We start from the raw sequence: 15,638 nt of genomic DNA, 5'->3' as shown, positions 1-15,638 counted from the left end.
TCGGGGCTCGACACGAGTCCACGGACCGAACTCTAGGTTGCGACCCGAATCGACGACATGTGAATTGAGTGGTGGCTTGAGCCCTATGGGATAAGGTGCTAAGGTGCACAGAAAAGAGGTCAGACCAAGGGTAACCTTAGGACTTGGACGTTGCCCGAGACTTCAGGTCGAGTACGTACACAGTAGAGCTTCGACAGGCTGTGCGTTGTTACGATGTTGACGATGCGCAGAGACCATGAAGACGCAAGCCATGGGCTCCTTGTATGAGTGAGCCGTTGGGGCAAGCGGACGTTTTATCTTGGCGACAGAACCGCCTCACTTCGCGTGCGTCTCCCCAACATCCCCGCGTCCATCTCCGTCCACAGTATCTTCTTTTCCATCGAGCATGGCTTTCGTGATTCGTCTACCACCTGCCCGTAAGATGTTTGGATCAGTAGTCATAGCACAGTGACAAATAGTCGTGGACGTGCTAAGACAGGTTCGACGGCCAGGTCCCAACCAGGACAAAGCGCGCCCAATCTCTTCGGTGCTGCCGGGATACCCAAGTGCATTAGAATTCGCCCTGCTACACATAAACAGGTTGGCGTCATACTGCGGACTCAAACAAAAACGGTCTGTGTCCTTGTAGGGGGAAAACCGGGACCGTCGAGCAGCAATCACCCGACGATCATTGCGCACTCACCAAATGATAAGTAATACAAAATATCGTTTGTGGACATGAAACTAAAGCTGCGACACGCATAATTGATCTTCGAGAGAGTTCGTCTGCACTTCGTCCTTGCTAAAAAGTGCTGAACATCAGCAGTGTAGCAATACCTGTACTTGAGCAAAGGTCGCGTTTTCAAAGCATTGATCATACAATTGGCAGTGTAATTCAATCTTCGTTCCGTCGCAATAGGTTCCTCTCACCGCTTCGTTCGATTCGCAGGCACAAATTACCCTGCAAGGAAAAGACATTAGTCGAGCACACGTTCGCCGGTCTGGGCTCTCGTATGAACGCTTACCAGGATCCCGCTTCCCCATGATTATATATCCGATCTTGATATCGATATCTCAGTAGAGGTGGAATCATATCGTGACCGTATGAACGATCGGCAACCAGACTCCCACTGCTCGTCTACCCAACATATTGTCGCCATTCCTTCCAACCTTGGCTTCACTGGCTGTCTTTCCACCAGTATCGAATTCTGTCTCATCGCAGTCTGCCAGACGCGGGGTTGTTGTTTCAAGGAAGGGGAAGATCGGCAAACGCAGCAGCTTTGGACCCTCCGGATCCGCAACGTTGATCAGCCGCGCTGAACTTACCCCCACCGAACTGGTTTCGCCCCGCTGTCTGTTCCAGCGCTGCAATGGCTCCTGCAGTTTATTTTCGAGATCTTGGCTACGCTTGCTTTGTGGCGGTGACTAGCCATGCAATGCTCAAAATAGACATCTGAGTCACAACATCGACGCTGGGCGTTGGAGATTGTTGGCGTGCTACCTTTGCGCAATTCCGGTTCGCAGAGTCATAGTCTTTTCGCAGAGGCGATGCGCTCTCTACGAAAAACTTCGTGAAATACAGTCACGTCACGTCTGATCGTTTTCTTCACCAGTATGCGATCTCCGTACTGAGATTGTCACGTGTTGGACGGGAGCTTAGTGAGGATGCAATTCCGCGCGCTAATTCACCGCACTTCCCTATTCTCCGATGAATATCGTCGTCTCCTCAGATGGCTTGAAACGTAGGTCTTCGTTCCGAGCCCCACATATCTTCGCCAACGACCTGCGGTCGCTGTTGTTACCGACGCAACTTATCACATCCTACTCAAAGGATAATCAATATAGCACTGACAAAATTCCGAAAACTTGGATCTTTTCACACAGCTCAAATCTCGTCAAAATTGATTGCATTTTGATTCAACTTGATCCAGAATATATGTTCTGCCCTTGCAACTACGCAGTCGACGTTGCAAACGTGAGCAAAGCCTCGTAGTTCGGCGTTCCGAGACCGGTAGCTGGGTCCCATCCAGCGACAGCGCTGAATCCTGCTCCAGAGATAACCCCACTGCATCCTGAGATCTTTCCGCTCTTAATATCGGTGAAACCACTGCTTGCGGTGTTGTACAACCAAGGGTTGAGAAAACCCAGGCCCTTCTTGCCAGAAGCAATGCGTGCACTGTTGAGCAATTGGAAGATACCTGCCGTAGTGGGGGCAGAGCAAGAAGTACCAGAAACTGACTGGGCGGATCCGCTGGCAATGATCACGAAGTTGGTGGCTTGGGCGGAGATGTCAGGATAGGCACGACCAGAGGAGTTGAAGTAGTTGGTCACGGCACTGTGGGTCGTATCGGTCGTGAGCCACTTGTTTACAGTCGCATTCTGGTAGTCCGGTCGTCCGAAGACCTCAGAGAACCCGCCCCCGCCGGAACTCCAAGCCGATTCAGGCGAATTTCCAGTTGTTCCACCAACGGTGGTGACCCAAGGGCAACCGGCAGGAAAGGCGGTCGTGAAGGACGTCTTCCCATTTACTTTGCAAGTGCTGCCTACGCCGGAATCACCAGACGAGATGAGGATTGAGACACCACGGGCTCCGAGCTGAGAGAAGAGGTTGCATGCGTTTGTTGCATACGAAAGGGGAACGGTGGTCTCATCGTCACCGTACGAGATGGAGAGGGTGTTGGGAAGTGAAGCCGCAGGAAGAGCAATCAGATAGTTTAGGAACTCAAGGTAGGGCTCGTTGGTATTCGTTCCGCTTCCGACCCACTGGCCACGGCCAGCTGTGCTGTAATAAGTCATTGGCACGGAGCTGGAAATGCTACCTGCATACTGGACGTCCAGGTTGGCCTCGATACCGGCAGGAGATGTAGGGCAGGTGCCTCCATTCACGCCAGTGCAAGTGAATGTCTTGGCTTTGTTATTGAAGTAGGCGTAGCTGTTGAGAAATGTAGTAAAATCGGACTTGATGGCGTACTCCTCAAGGAAGCCTGCAACTCCAAGTAGTCCAGTGGTTTCGTTCTTTGCGTTTGCAAAGTTGTACAAGTTGGCGAGGCAGGTGGGGGTGATGCGCGTACCAGTGCATCCGGTCACAGCCTGTGCAGCCTCGACGTGGAAATCATCCGCCTCATCTGCAATTGCATGGTGCTCAGAGATGGTGGATCGGAACTGCTTCACGCCAAAGTACGTGGTAGGTTGGACCATGTCAACGTGGCCAAGGAGCACGGAGGGAAGACTGTATTCAAGTGTTCTCAGTGTCTTTGCCTTTGTTTCTTCGTTCACTTCTCCAGTCAGATTCATGTTCGGGATTTCTCAATGATTTCTTACCATAACTGTTGTATTTCGTCTTCAAGAGGTTCTCAACAGCGCTGACAGTTCCCTCCACGGTGAAGTAGTCGCCCATCACGTCGACCTTGGCGTTCGAGATTTCTCTTCCGAGCCACTCCTTTACCAGGTCGACGGACTCTTCCTTCGGTGCAGTCATTGCCAGTATCGTCTCATGGTCGAGATGATTGCCATACTGCGGATGGCCCGGCGTTGCGATCTGCGCGCTTGATTAGCTCGACTTAGATTGCATAGTAAAGTGGGTTGACTCACGTCCATAGCAAGTTTGTGAAACTTGTCCAACCCTTGGTTCACCAAGTGAATCTTCAGCGTAATGAACGTTTCATCTTTGTCGACTTTGGCGGCTTTGTCCAGCACCCAACCCGCCGGGCTGCTCTCGATCTTCTCGAATACAACGCTGCTAGTGGGTCGTGCATCACAGACACACACTAGGATAGCGAGCGCGGACAGGTTCTTAAGGAGGCGCATCTTTGGATATTGGCGCGCGAGCTGACGAAAAGTAAGCTCGCCCGCTTGCTTTATATATGCATCATTGAGATCTACCACGTCGCCCATACAAACAGTTGTGGAAGGAGAGCGATGCGCGCACCGTGGCTTTGGTACCTGCCTAATAAGGTTGATTACGAACAAGGATCATCCGATGGTGCGGCCTCATCTTCGCCACAAGAGGAAGCTTCCCAAGCTTCGCCAATGGATAAACAAGCTTTTGATGTATGCGCAATATCCTCGATATCTTAGATTCATGTTGCTTGTATTATCTACCTGCGCAAAATGGGTGCAAGCGCCGTGTACAGTGCCGAGGCTGTGTCGATGTTCACGCGCCCTCTAAAGGCGTGTGGTATGATAACCGTGCTAGGAAAGTGCGATCGTCGATAAACAATGCGGCTGAAACAGATCCAGGATCTTGTACATTGATGTACATGCTTGCAGTGGCCGACACGAAAACCTGATCGGCGGCTCTTGCGCCAACATGAGATACGTTCGTACATTATTAGGTGATAACTTCGAACACGCATTATATAGCGAGTCACCCTAGGCTATACTAATAGCTACTAAGCTTTGTAGCCAGCACCTAGCTTCTTAACACAGGGAGGGACCTAAGAATCTAGCCCCAACGAAGGTCAGTCTATTATGTTGGCTACTGTGACTAGTGACTAGAAATTACCAAAATTCAGCATCAAGCGTTGACAGTTAGTTAATCGCTAGCTCCACCACTTTGTCTTTGTTCCTATGTCTATATTTTCGTAAAATCATCATCAAAATACCAGACAGGATCCCCATCTGGACTCATTTCCGTAAAGGTGTAGCCATTCCCTAAGAATTGGAACCGATTGCCTGTGCGATACTCCAGGTCGTAATCTTCCCATCGCACCTCCTTCAGCAGCTCGAAGAAGTGTAAACGACTTCCCGGGTAGATGGCTGTCACAGGACCATGCGTCTTCCCATTCTTGAACCACGATCGACATGCTGACGACCAAACAAGTCGCTTCATAATCTCGTGAGTGTGGTTGTACAGGTCTTTGACGGCGGCAGCTTTGACCTCGAACGATTTGAGATTCTCCGTCTGGAACTTCGCAATCATGTTGAAAGCGTAGCGCGTGTACCATTCAAGTATGGGGAGAATGGAAGAGTGGCTTGCGGGTCCATTGGGCCCGATGAAAACTGTGTCTGTCAGCACTTCACAGATATTTTGTCGGCAGCAACTAACTTACGGAAGAAATTAGGGAAGTTATGGACTGTGATTCCGAGGTAGCCTACTGGAAAGTCTCCAAACTGCTCCTTGATATCTGCATTGTTGCGACCGGTCATCTTGAAATGTGGTGTGAACGAGGTGTCGAATCCCGTTGCGCAAATTACCACATCCACCTCATGCTCTACACCACTCTCGTCCACGATGCCAGTCTCGGTAAGTCGCACTGCGGACTCATGAATCACTTCCACGTTGTCTTTCCTCAGGGACTCGAGGTATCCTTGCCCAGGTGTCATTCTTCTGCAACCCAGAGCAAAATTGGGAACCAGCCTCTTCGAGATTCTCTCGTTTCCGATTCTCTCATCCATGATGCTGGCTATGAGCTCGCGTGAGTTCTTTTGATCATTCGAATGCATGTGCATGAGATTGAACCGTTTGTTGAGCTCACCCTCAACATCGCGTGCATATTTCTGATAGCTTTCCGGGTCGTCTTTCCATTTCTGGATCTGATGCTGCGAATATTCGAAATTTGTGCCACCGGGGCCGGCATGTTTCGCACCAAACCCAGTGGTCACCCAAACTGGAGATCTCAAGAAGGCATATAGCTTGCCGACAGTAGGCTGGATGTTGGGAACGATCTGAACGGCGGAGGAACCTCCACCGATGACGGCAACGCGCTTGCCACTCAGGTCGTAATCACTATCCCACTTTGCCGAGTGCATCAGTTTACCTTTAAATAAGTCCAGACCTGGGATGTCTGGATACTTCCACGAGTTCAACACGCCAGAGCCTTCAAGGTCAGTACGAAAGTGACAGGTATATGAGAGTAACTCACCGGATATGAGGACATCACACCAGTCTTCCGTTTGCTTTCCATTTGGCCCAAGAACTGTAACTTTCCATTGCCCTTCTTGTTCGTTCCATTCGGCGCTTTCCACCGTCGTATTCAGCTGTACATACTTCTCCAAATCATACTTGACTGCAACATCCTTGAAATACTGCCATATCTCTTCACTGCTTGAGTAGTATTGGCTCCAATTAGGGTTTCGTGCCCATGTAAACTGGTAAGAATGCGAAGGAATATCGCAAGTGCACCCTGGATATCTGTTCTCCAGCCAGGTACCGCCAACATCAGAGTTCTTTTCGTAGATCTGCAAATCGATGTCGGAGAGTGCACGCTCAGCTTTGTAGGCGATCTGCAGACCGGATGCTCCAGCGCCAACGCATACAATGCGCAGGTGGCGCTTAGCGTGTAATGGCTCCTCGGTAACGCGATAACCGTCGAAGTCTTGGTTGTACCATTCGTTTTCATGAGCTGCATCCGATGGGGCTATGTAGCCTTGTTCCACAGACCCAGATATCTCCATAACACGAGCTGGCGCCATATCGATGATACAATCAAATGGGCACAGTTACCGGCTGCCTACGGAGGATTGTGGATGATGATCTATAAGGTCGCTCAAAGACTGGTAAGGTGCTAGAGCCAATGTTATCTGGAGCCTGATACGACAGACCAGAGCTTCAATGAAGTTAAGACACACAGGAGTTCCTCGGTGTTGGGGATGTCCGCAGTGAGGGGTAGTGCATACCTTGCGCTTATGCTGATAAGGCAATCGGTCAGACCCGAGGCATGCGATCGAGACGATCGCGTTCTTACCGGTACCCCACAATCCAACATTCGCTCTAAGATACCATATAGGTCGGTCGCCCTCGTTCACGTCCGGTGATACGCAGATGAGTGGGGATAAATTGCAATAACGCTGTCATATTTTCTGTCAATGTCTTGTACGGGACGTCGACTTGATGAGAACAACAAACTGTGGTAAAAACGTTCAAACCTGCGTTCAATAAGCCACCAGGTATCACTCTTGCCGGTATCCTAATCAAGAGGTCGCAGCTTTCATGTTTTTGGGTCTTACGTAGCCTTCCGTGCCATGGAGTATGGCCATCTTGTTCTTTGATCAGCTTTCGTCTGTTGAAAAAATCAAGGGATGAGTGAGTACACAGATGAGTCGGTTTAAGACGCCGATTTATATGCGGTAGCTCGGAAATGTTGGCGTTATGGAGCGACCGGAGACTACTAATGGGAAGCTGAGGAAGGGGATAATAGGAAGATTGGGGAGGGATCATTCATAGTTTAAGAGACAGTGACACAGAGCGCTATTTACATGCAGATGTACCGAAGCGTACGGGTGATATGACAAGACTTCACCCAAGGGCGGTTTTGTAATGAAGATACTAAGATTGGGATAACGCCTTGCTCTTTATGTACAAACAAGAACGAATCTTCGCCAGATGTGTACAGGAAAGTTATGTCGCAGAATGCGCTGAAATCGAAATCACAGTGGCGATCAACACCTTCGTCCACAATGACATACCCATGATAGACAATCGTGAGCCTTCACGCTGAGTGCGCGAAAGAGATGCCATCGCGGCGCAAGGGGGTTCAAAGTCGGAATAGACGTTAACATTGACAGACCAAATATATACATAGAAAGCCATTTCTAATTCAACCCTAACTCTTCGCATTTCCACCAACCAACCCCGCCGTAATCCCTCCCAACACAGCTCCAATCCCAACGCCGAACGCCCTCTCCCTTGTATGCGAACTTCCCACCCGAACCACCGTATCAGGATACTGCACGTTATGCGGCTCCGCAATACCCATTTGGCCCGGTGGCGCGCCCCTCAGCTGCCCATACTGCACGCGGCGGTCGCCAACCTCCTTGAGTATATGGTCGAAGTCGCCGTGCGAGTTTTTATAGCGGTCAGGCGCGATGATGGGCGCGCCAAATGCTTGGGTGATCTCCAGCGGACCGAGCGTGACTTTGCGACCTAGCTGCCAGAATCCCCAATACACGGGAAGTACGAGGAGAACGGTGGCTAAGGTGGCGACGAGGGCGCCAGCGACGTAGCTGAAGTTTGTGTCGTACTCTTCGACGATGCCGGTGACGGAGGAGAGCACCGTTTGGCTGGGCATGTTCGCGGCTTTGCGCTTCGACACGTCTGTCGTAGGCGCGCCGTTGAGGTAGAGACCCGCGACAAAGCTGAGTGTGTTGACCTTGCGGAGGAGCGCGATCGCCGGGTCGTCACGACCGTCTTTGTCGATGTCGTAGTAGCAGCGATTTGCGTCGTCGGAGTCGGAGTCCGCGAAGAAGATGCTCTGCGCTTGGGAGCCCTCCACTTTGATGTCCCATTCTTCGCCGAAGACTAGCCTGGCATTGGAGCTGTAGAGATTATTGAGTACGTAAGTCAGAGCGCCAACGGTGGAGACCTCGCCAAGCCGTTCTTCGAGGTCGCGGTATTCGAGGACTTTGAGCTGATCGATTTGTTCGCTGTCTAACTCAGTCCCGAAATCAGCGTTACCCGTCTGGTTGTAGAACTTGATATGTGTAACAATATTCTTCCCTTCCAATTCTTCCTCGCTTGGAATCATGACCGTGAGTGGGTACTCCACCATCGCCGGGCGGATCTCGCACGAGCGACGAGTCACAAACCCGGGACAGGACCCTGCTTGTTCGCCGCGATGGGTGTCAGCATACAACATGTTGAGTTGCACACTGGCATAAGGTTTCTCTGTCGTCGCCCAACTCGTGTTGAAAGATAGATCCCACAACGGGTAAGACGACTCAACGCCACCTTGCTGACTCAGGTGCTGCAGGCCGTAGTCAATGTCCTCCGTGGTTGTGTTGCATTTGAATGCAAATCCGATTCCCTTGACGAAACCCGAGCACTCCTGTCGATAAGGACAGTCAAAGAAGGACGCGTTTGCACCAAGCAGGTCGTGCACTTTGCCGTTCGCAATCTTACCCGAGTATGCATCGATGACGCTTGCCCAAGCGGCGTCCACTGTCTTGATGGGGTTGGCGGTGTCGTTCTTACTTGGTATGCCGCCACTGTTCTGAGGCCATTCGGTGGCTATCCAAGCGGTCACTGAGCTGTTCATGTACGCGGTCTGCTGCGTGATGACTGTCTTGGTCGCTTTTTGAAACAAAGTCGAATCGACGACAGCAAACTTGGTCATAAGGGCAGCAAGCGCAACGACATTGAACTTCCGCCCACTGGTAATAATTGCGTAAAAGCTATATGAATAGGCGTGGTTCTGGTGCAGAGTTTGGAGTGAACTCCCCCTGAGTGCTTTCCTCCACCAGGCGATTGCCAGACCTTGGGCAACCATTGTAATAAGCCCCAGATTTTGGATTTGGTTCGCGATGTTGAGCAGCACGTTAGGCTGAACGGGATACTTCTCGAACGGCCAATCCTTGACTCGCTTGTGGTTGGAGATGCCGAGAATGGCAACAGCCATTGCTGTCGCAATAATTATCGTCATGAAGCCTGAGAAGCCTACCCAAGGCCACTGGTTGCGCCATCCCGGCTGCCAGTCGATGCCGTGGTCATGATCTTCCTTTTCTTCTTCCACGTATTGGTAGGTGATTTTGGGTCTTTCTTCTCCTAGACTGCTGATTGGGCTCCTGGGTTGATCTCTGCTTGCACCCCGCTCAATGTCATCGACCCCGGAATATGTCTGGCGCTCCATATCGGTGGTGTCGAATCTGCTTGCGCTTCGAGCAGACCGCGAGAATGTGGAGTGAAGAACAACCATAGACGTGAGGAATAGCTATGAACATGCCTAAGGCTCAGCCCCCAGATCCATCGTCGTGCATCTGCCAACATCGCGTCTGAGCATGCATGAGCTGAACCTGTTGCGGGCTGAGGATGAATGCCCTAGCGGGTCCGGTTCCAATTGCCGTTTGCCCATGCTACTTCTAGGCCCCAGCCTTGCAGATGTGGCTGCATCACGGCCGTCGCGCGATCAATGCTGGTAGGCCCGTGGGGTTGCCCGAGGCGAAGCATGCTGGTTCAGTTCAGCTACCTTTCTCTTGCGCCACGATGGATGGCTTTTCAAATCTCGGTCAAGATGAATGCGGAAGCAACAGGCAGAATCGCTGACGAATCTTGGGACAGATAGGTAGAAAACCGTGATGCCATGTGTCAAAGCAAGGGCGTCAGGGGTCGATCATCACTTCCGTACGAGAGCCACGTTCTAAAGTTTTGCGAGCTGTTCGAGACTCCGGAATGCTAAACACATTGTCGCGTGCGTGCTGCGTGGGAAGGCTATGACCGATAATTTTCCACTATCAGTTGGCATCTGCGGTGTCGATCGACTTTCGCATTGTCGTGGACTTGGAATCATGCGATGGATGATGGACAAGTTCGGGATGAAATAGCCGTTTCTTCTAGCTGCTGACGGGGGAATCCTTCAGCCTGTTGCCGCCTTGGCGCCGTGCCAAGAAAGCGGCGGAGGAGCTGGCGATCTTACCCGCCATGTGCGCAGCAGCACGCTAAATGCCTGCCCGGAAGTGCTTTCATCGTCGGTTACTCGATTGAGAAAGACCACCATTTTTGAGCCGCATCTGAAACTGCCTCGGTCAATTGCGGCTTCCTGCATGCGTACCAGGGCCATGGTACCGAAAAGACGCCGTTTTGATAGTGTCGATCAGACGTTATGAGGTCATTCAGTGCTACCGAGGCGATGACATGGTACTCGGTACTCTGATGAAATAGCTCGACTGCCCCTCCAAATACCCCTCTTCTGCAATTGATCCTCCTCACATTCGAATCATATTCACAATGGCACCCAAGATCCTCTTCGTGCTCACCTCTCACAACAAGCTGGGCAGCCTCGACAAGCCGACTGGCTGGTATCTTCCTGGTAGGTTCAATTTCTCCGCTCAAGGTTCGCCGATGCGAAAGTTTTCACATGCTAACATCCAATAGAGCTCGCCCATCCGTACCACGTCCTCTCTAAGAAGGCTGAGATCACAGTCGCATCGCCCAAAGGCGGTGAAGCACCGCTGGACCCCGCCTCCGTCGAAGCGGCCAAGGATGACGTTTCCGTGAACTTCCACAAGAACAATGAAGCTGTGTGGAAAAACACACAAAAGCTTGAAAGCTTCGTGGGCAAGGCCGGCGATTTCGATGCCATCTTTTACGTCGGCGGTCATGGCCCGATGTTCGATCTCGTCGACAACCCTACTTCGCAGCAGCTCATCCGCGAATTCTGGGAGGCCGGCAAGGTTGTATCTGCCGTATGCCACGGGCCAGCCGTCTTCTACGACGCTAAGCTCTCGGATGGGAGCTTGCTCGTTGCCGGCAAGGAGGTGACTGCCTTCACCAACACCGAGGAGGAGCAGGTTGGCCTGACAAAGGCCGTGCCTTTCCTTCCTGAGGATGCGCTGCAGAAGGCTTCGGGAGGCAAGTTTGTCAAGGCGGCAGAGCCTTGGGGCGAGAAGGTTGTCGTGTCCGGGCGTCTGATTACTGGTCAGAACCCCGCGAGTGCGACCGGCGTTGGTGAAGCCATTGCGAAGGCATTGGGTGTCTGATTCAATTTACATTAGAAAATCAAAAGTTGTAATGATATACGACGGACGTCATTTGTGAGATCGAGTACGTCAGACAAGGGCATGGCACCCAAAAACTTGGCGATTAAAAGTGAATCAAGTATAGTGCAGGAGTGATCGAGGATTCATAATATACAACATCTGTGAATATGATTAACAATTCGTGATAGATATTTGCACTAGCTGTCTTGTGGCCATTGGTTCGTGGTGCGAGAGACAACATGTAAGCTTGACGGTACCACGAGCGACGGCTAGAACATCTATCGCGAATGTACTCAGAGGGTAACGCACAGGTGCCGCGTCACCTGGAGAAACCATCGCGAATTTCTACAAACGTCATATAGCGATCGCGCGACCACTTCCTCGTGCGCTTTCCCCAGATTGCCATAGGGAGACTCAGACCCATCACGATGAACCCAAGCACGCCCAGCACGATGAAACAGTTCTCCATACCGGAATCGATCCAGGGGCTCGCGATGAAGGTAAAAACCATGGCAAGCGTATTGTTGATGACGGCGACGCCTACCATGCCTTCGAGAACCATGTCGGGGAAGGAGTCTGCCAGGTACGACAAACTCAAGTCTCCCGCACAGCCATACCCAAACCCGATAAATCCCAGTCCGACATATGGAACCGGCCAGCTCCACCCACGGGCCGAACCGATGCCGAACAGCCACATGCCGGTAGGGAAGATCAGCGTGCAGAGAGCCATGAGGTACAGGCGATACTCAGCTTCCATGACTCCTTTGTTGCGCTTGATCATCCACTGCATAAAGGCGTCGCTGCCATAGCCGCCGTAGGCGCAGCCGATCAGACTGCCGATCAGCGTTGGGAGATTCATGTTGCCGACGGCGGCAGAGCCGTAATTCCAGGGAGGACCATACCACCAGTCCTCCTGAACCGTCAAATAGAATGTGAGGCAGGACTGCTGAAATCCCCACTGCAGACCTGCATACCACACGGCAGGGAAAGTGAAGACTCGCAGCGTGTGCCATAGTCGATTGAGGTACTGCTGGAAACCTGTCCCGCGGAGGTTTGGTGCTGGGGTAATGATGCGGATGCGCTCCAGATACGTCTTCTTGTGTGAGATGGACGTGCGACGTGCAGATGTCGCAACTGGAATCGACAGTGACTTTTCTGCATCAACCTCCCCATGTCCCTTCTCGACTGGCTGCTCCGCTTCAGTCACGATTTGACCGCGGCCAGCAATATAGCGGTCGCGTGAGAATTCCGTCTCTTCCAGACCAAGGTAAAAGACGATGAGGCTGCCACCGCAGATGATAGCTCCGACATAGCCGATCCAGCGCCAGCCAAGTCCCGAGGCTACATAGGCACCAATGAGAGGACTGTGATGTACTTAGTTGGTCGATCCCGCGATTGGTGGCCGAGACGAAGAACATACCCCAAATACGTGCCAATGGCGGTGGCAAAGGTGTATATACCGAGTACACTGCCAACCTGATGCTCGAACCAAAGATCCAACAGAGACAATTGTGCGGTAGCTTCGGCGACAGATTCAGCAGCACCGACAAACAGCTGGCTCCACACAACGCCGCCGCTGTTGTCGATGCGCGCATACCAGATGAGGCCGCCGATGTTGAAGATAAGCGAGATAAGATAGCCCAGCCTGCGCCCGTACAAGTGCACAAGCGGCGAGCTCAGCAGCGCCCAGTACCCAATTCCGATGAACAAGACACCGGCGCCTGTGTTGAAAACATCGTAGCTGATTCCATACTCTTCGTTGACGCCGTCGGACCCAGAGCCAGCATTGTTGGACGTGGCGGCCGTCAAGCCAACCATGTACAGGACGAGAAGCGAATGCCATATCTTGCGCCACAATCCCCAGCGGAGGGGATCGTTGGGCGAGTCCGTGGGTTGCGGAACAAGTACGATGCCGGCGGCGGTCTTCTGTAGCGACGAGTCGCTGGTCAGGGAATTGCCGTGGTCGTCGTACAGGCGTCGCGTGCCTGGGATTACTTCCTCGTGGCCGTGCGCATTGCTGCGGCTGCGCATTCTCGTGGCCGACATTGCGGGATCAGGATAGCGATTGCGAGCGCCGCCAGGTGCGGGAATAACACGAAACCGTCCTGGCTCGACGCTCCAGCGTCAGGAGTGTTAGCAGGGAAGCATGTCGCGTGCGCGGAGAGAGATGGGTGGGAGAAGGTGCAGATTTTGATGTTCTTAAGCGCGCCTTATCTTCGGGAGTGACGCAGCTGCACCGCGGACCGGGCGCCTTCAAGCCCAACCGGCGCGAGACGAATGAGACATGCTGGGATGTAACCTGGTTGACATGGGTTGATTACCCTTGCACAAGCGGGTGCACAGATTGTGAAATGATGAAAAATGGGATTCATGGACTCTGAAAAGTCCAGGCATGGTAGGTGGTATCACATGCAGCCATGAAGCGCACGCTAACGCCTTGCTCAATGCGGGAATTACAATCCAACTCCGTCCATGCAGCATCCACAGTGCATGGTCATCTCTTCCTGCTTGTTCTCCTATCCACTCCGTTACTGGCGCCATTGCTGGGCCCAATGCTGCTGGCCAGTATCTCGGCGCGCAGTTTCGTAGACTCTTCTTCTGCCTGTTGGAGCCGCGCCTTCAGACCTGTCACTTCACGGTCCAGATCCTCGGAGCGAGACTCGGCATGCGCAACTCTTGCTCTGGTGTTCTGCAGTTCCTTTTTAAGCTCCATCTGCTTACTGTCGGTCCCCTCGAATAGCGACTTGAGAGTGCGATACTGCTCGTGGAGATGAATGATGCGGGCGCCAAGCGCTCGATTGATGCGCTCCGCATCGTTGAGGGTGGGTGTCCTAGGACTGGGAGGATTTGAGCCAGACTTGATGAGGTGGTGGGGCATAGTCAATGGCGTGACCTGTTCGCTCATAGTGCGACGATGTTTGGTCGGACGTACGAAGGGATTCTCTACGCGTTGGCGTTTGACTGGGGAAGTGTCGGTTGCGGAGCGCTTCATGAGCGGTAAACGGAGTTCTTCGGCGGCTGGGCTCCGAAAGCTGGCAGCTGGAGGGTTCAGTACCTATACGATGCAAAACGCAGCCTTTAGGTATACTTACATGTGGTCAACGACCTTTTGGGTCTCACTGGTATTGTTTCCTTCTCTTCCTCCTTGATGTTCGCACCCGACGAACGCCGTGTGTAGAGTTCTCCCGGCGGGCTGCCGTCGTTTCCCACCCACATGCACGCGTGTCGAAAGTTTCTGGTGAACTTGCCAGGATCGCCGTCCGGTCGCGTGAGCTCTAGCACAAGCCCAGCATCGAGGAAGAACCATTCAATGAGTGCAGTCACTCTGTGGCCCGCCCTATGATCTCCTTGGCCGTCGCCGACATCGCAGAAAGGGGAATCAAATTCTACGGCGCTCGTGGAATTGACGTCTTCGAGTGAACGCGACCCGTCGTTGGTTTCTTTTATGCGATAGAACCTAACTTCGGCGGGGTCGGTGTGGACGTGAGCGGCGACCCGATCTTTTGGACCCTCGTCGTCATAGCCCGGCGCATACCAACCCACGACCAGCAGGCGGTGGTGTTTGGAGCGCGAAAGAGAGCGGTATACGGCGCGGTCGGCGCCAATGCTGCGAGCGTCGTTGACGTCGAAGTCGAGCCACCTGGAGTCGGGTACAGCGCCCGCGAGCTTTTCAAAGGCTTCTGCGCAACTCGCACGAGCGATGGCGCGCACCGTCTTGGCCGTCAAGGGGATTTTGGTGTCACTACTGAGATCCATGTTAGGAATGGGTCATCCAATCAATGCTTGCGTGTTGCGCAACAGAAACGAGGGACGAGTGCGATGCGCAGGACATTCCATGGTCGGAATGCAAACCCCAAGCAGCACGCAAAACGAGTGAAGCCAGAGGCGACGAGAAGAAAGGTAAGGTGCTGAGATGCGGGCAAGCAAGAGCGGTGACGAGACGCAGCCGAAGAAGCGAACAAAGCGGAGCGGGGCGTCATCGGCTGGAAATGGCAGGTCAAGAGCCGCGACATGCGGATATGGCGACGCCTCGACCCTGCAAATGAGCAAGTGTGGAGAGCGGGCACATGTCGGAAACACTGAAGCAGCAATCCACAGGCAAGCTAGCCGGGTCGCAGCGAACGGGGAAGGTTTGCGTGCGTTACGCTAAGGTTAGCACCCGGCGGAGCTTTACTCGAAACGCGCATCGAGAAGTCGAAAAGTCGAGCAGTCGCGGCGATGCCTTTATCGATAACATCTACCCAGGA

The 15,638-nt window shown here is 52.8% G+C and overlaps 6 protein-coding genes across 6 annotated transcripts; 1 reads left to right on the top strand and 5 right to left on the bottom strand.

The window, feature by feature from the left end:
• Window positions 1-1,932: 1,932 nt before the first annotated feature.
• N0V89_006947 (uncharacterized protein) lies at window positions 1,933-3,786 on the bottom strand (the record flags this gene model as incomplete). The annotated part of the gene is made up of 3 exons (XM_056215713.1): window positions 1,933-3,254; window positions 3,301-3,517; window positions 3,571-3,786. 3 exons carry the CDS (start codon window positions 3,784-3,786, stop codon window positions 1,933-1,935), a joined length of 1,755 nt encoding a protein of 584 aa, XP_056069960.1.
• Window positions 3,787-4,552: 766 nt separating this feature from the next.
• N0V89_006946 (uncharacterized protein) lies at window positions 4,553-6,393 on the bottom strand (the record flags this gene model as incomplete). The annotated part of the gene is made up of 2 exons (XM_056215712.1): window positions 4,553-4,980; window positions 5,031-6,393. The coding sequence occupies 2 exons, from the start codon at window positions 6,391-6,393 to the stop codon at window positions 4,553-4,555; spliced, it is 1,791 nt and encodes a 596-aa protein (XP_056069959.1).
• Window positions 6,394-7,523: 1,130 nt separating this feature from the next.
• On the bottom strand, window positions 7,524-9,545 carry N0V89_006945 (uncharacterized protein; the record flags this gene model as incomplete). Its single annotated transcript, XM_056215711.1, has 1 exon — window positions 7,524-9,545. One exon carries the CDS (start codon window positions 9,543-9,545, stop codon window positions 7,524-7,526), a length of 2,022 nt encoding a protein of 673 aa, XP_056069958.1.
• A 1,094-nt stretch (window positions 9,546-10,639) lies between these two features.
• Window positions 10,640-11,391, top strand: N0V89_006944 (uncharacterized protein; the record flags this gene model as incomplete). Its single annotated transcript, XM_056215710.1, has 2 exons — window positions 10,640-10,721; window positions 10,787-11,391. 2 exons carry the CDS (start codon window positions 10,640-10,642, stop codon window positions 11,389-11,391), a joined length of 687 nt encoding a protein of 228 aa, XP_056069957.1.
• A 319-nt stretch (window positions 11,392-11,710) lies between these two features.
• HOL1 (Major Facilitator Super) lies at window positions 11,711-13,437 on the bottom strand (the record flags this gene model as incomplete). Its single annotated transcript, XM_056215709.1, has 2 exons — window positions 11,711-12,755; window positions 12,812-13,437. The coding sequence occupies 2 exons, from the start codon at window positions 13,435-13,437 to the stop codon at window positions 11,711-11,713; spliced, it is 1,671 nt and encodes a 556-aa protein (XP_056069956.1).
• A 448-nt stretch (window positions 13,438-13,885) lies between these two features.
• On the bottom strand, window positions 13,886-15,147 carry N0V89_006942 (uncharacterized protein; the record flags this gene model as incomplete). The annotated part of the gene is made up of 2 exons (XM_056215708.1): window positions 13,886-14,430; window positions 14,484-15,147. 2 exons carry the CDS (start codon window positions 15,145-15,147, stop codon window positions 13,886-13,888), a joined length of 1,209 nt encoding a protein of 402 aa, XP_056069955.1.
• Window positions 15,148-15,638: the final 491 nt, after the last annotated feature.

This window comes from Didymosphaeria variabile, assembly GCF_027946475.1.
Source record: "Didymosphaeria variabile strain IMI 356815 chromosome Unknown scaffold_5, whole genome shotgun sequence".
Classification (NCBI taxonomy): domain Eukaryota; kingdom Fungi; phylum Ascomycota; class Dothideomycetes; order Pleosporales; family Didymosphaeriaceae; genus Didymosphaeria; species Didymosphaeria variabile.
The sequence above is the reverse complement of the archived record's forward strand: the minus strand, read 5'-3'. Positions and strand labels throughout refer to the sequence as shown.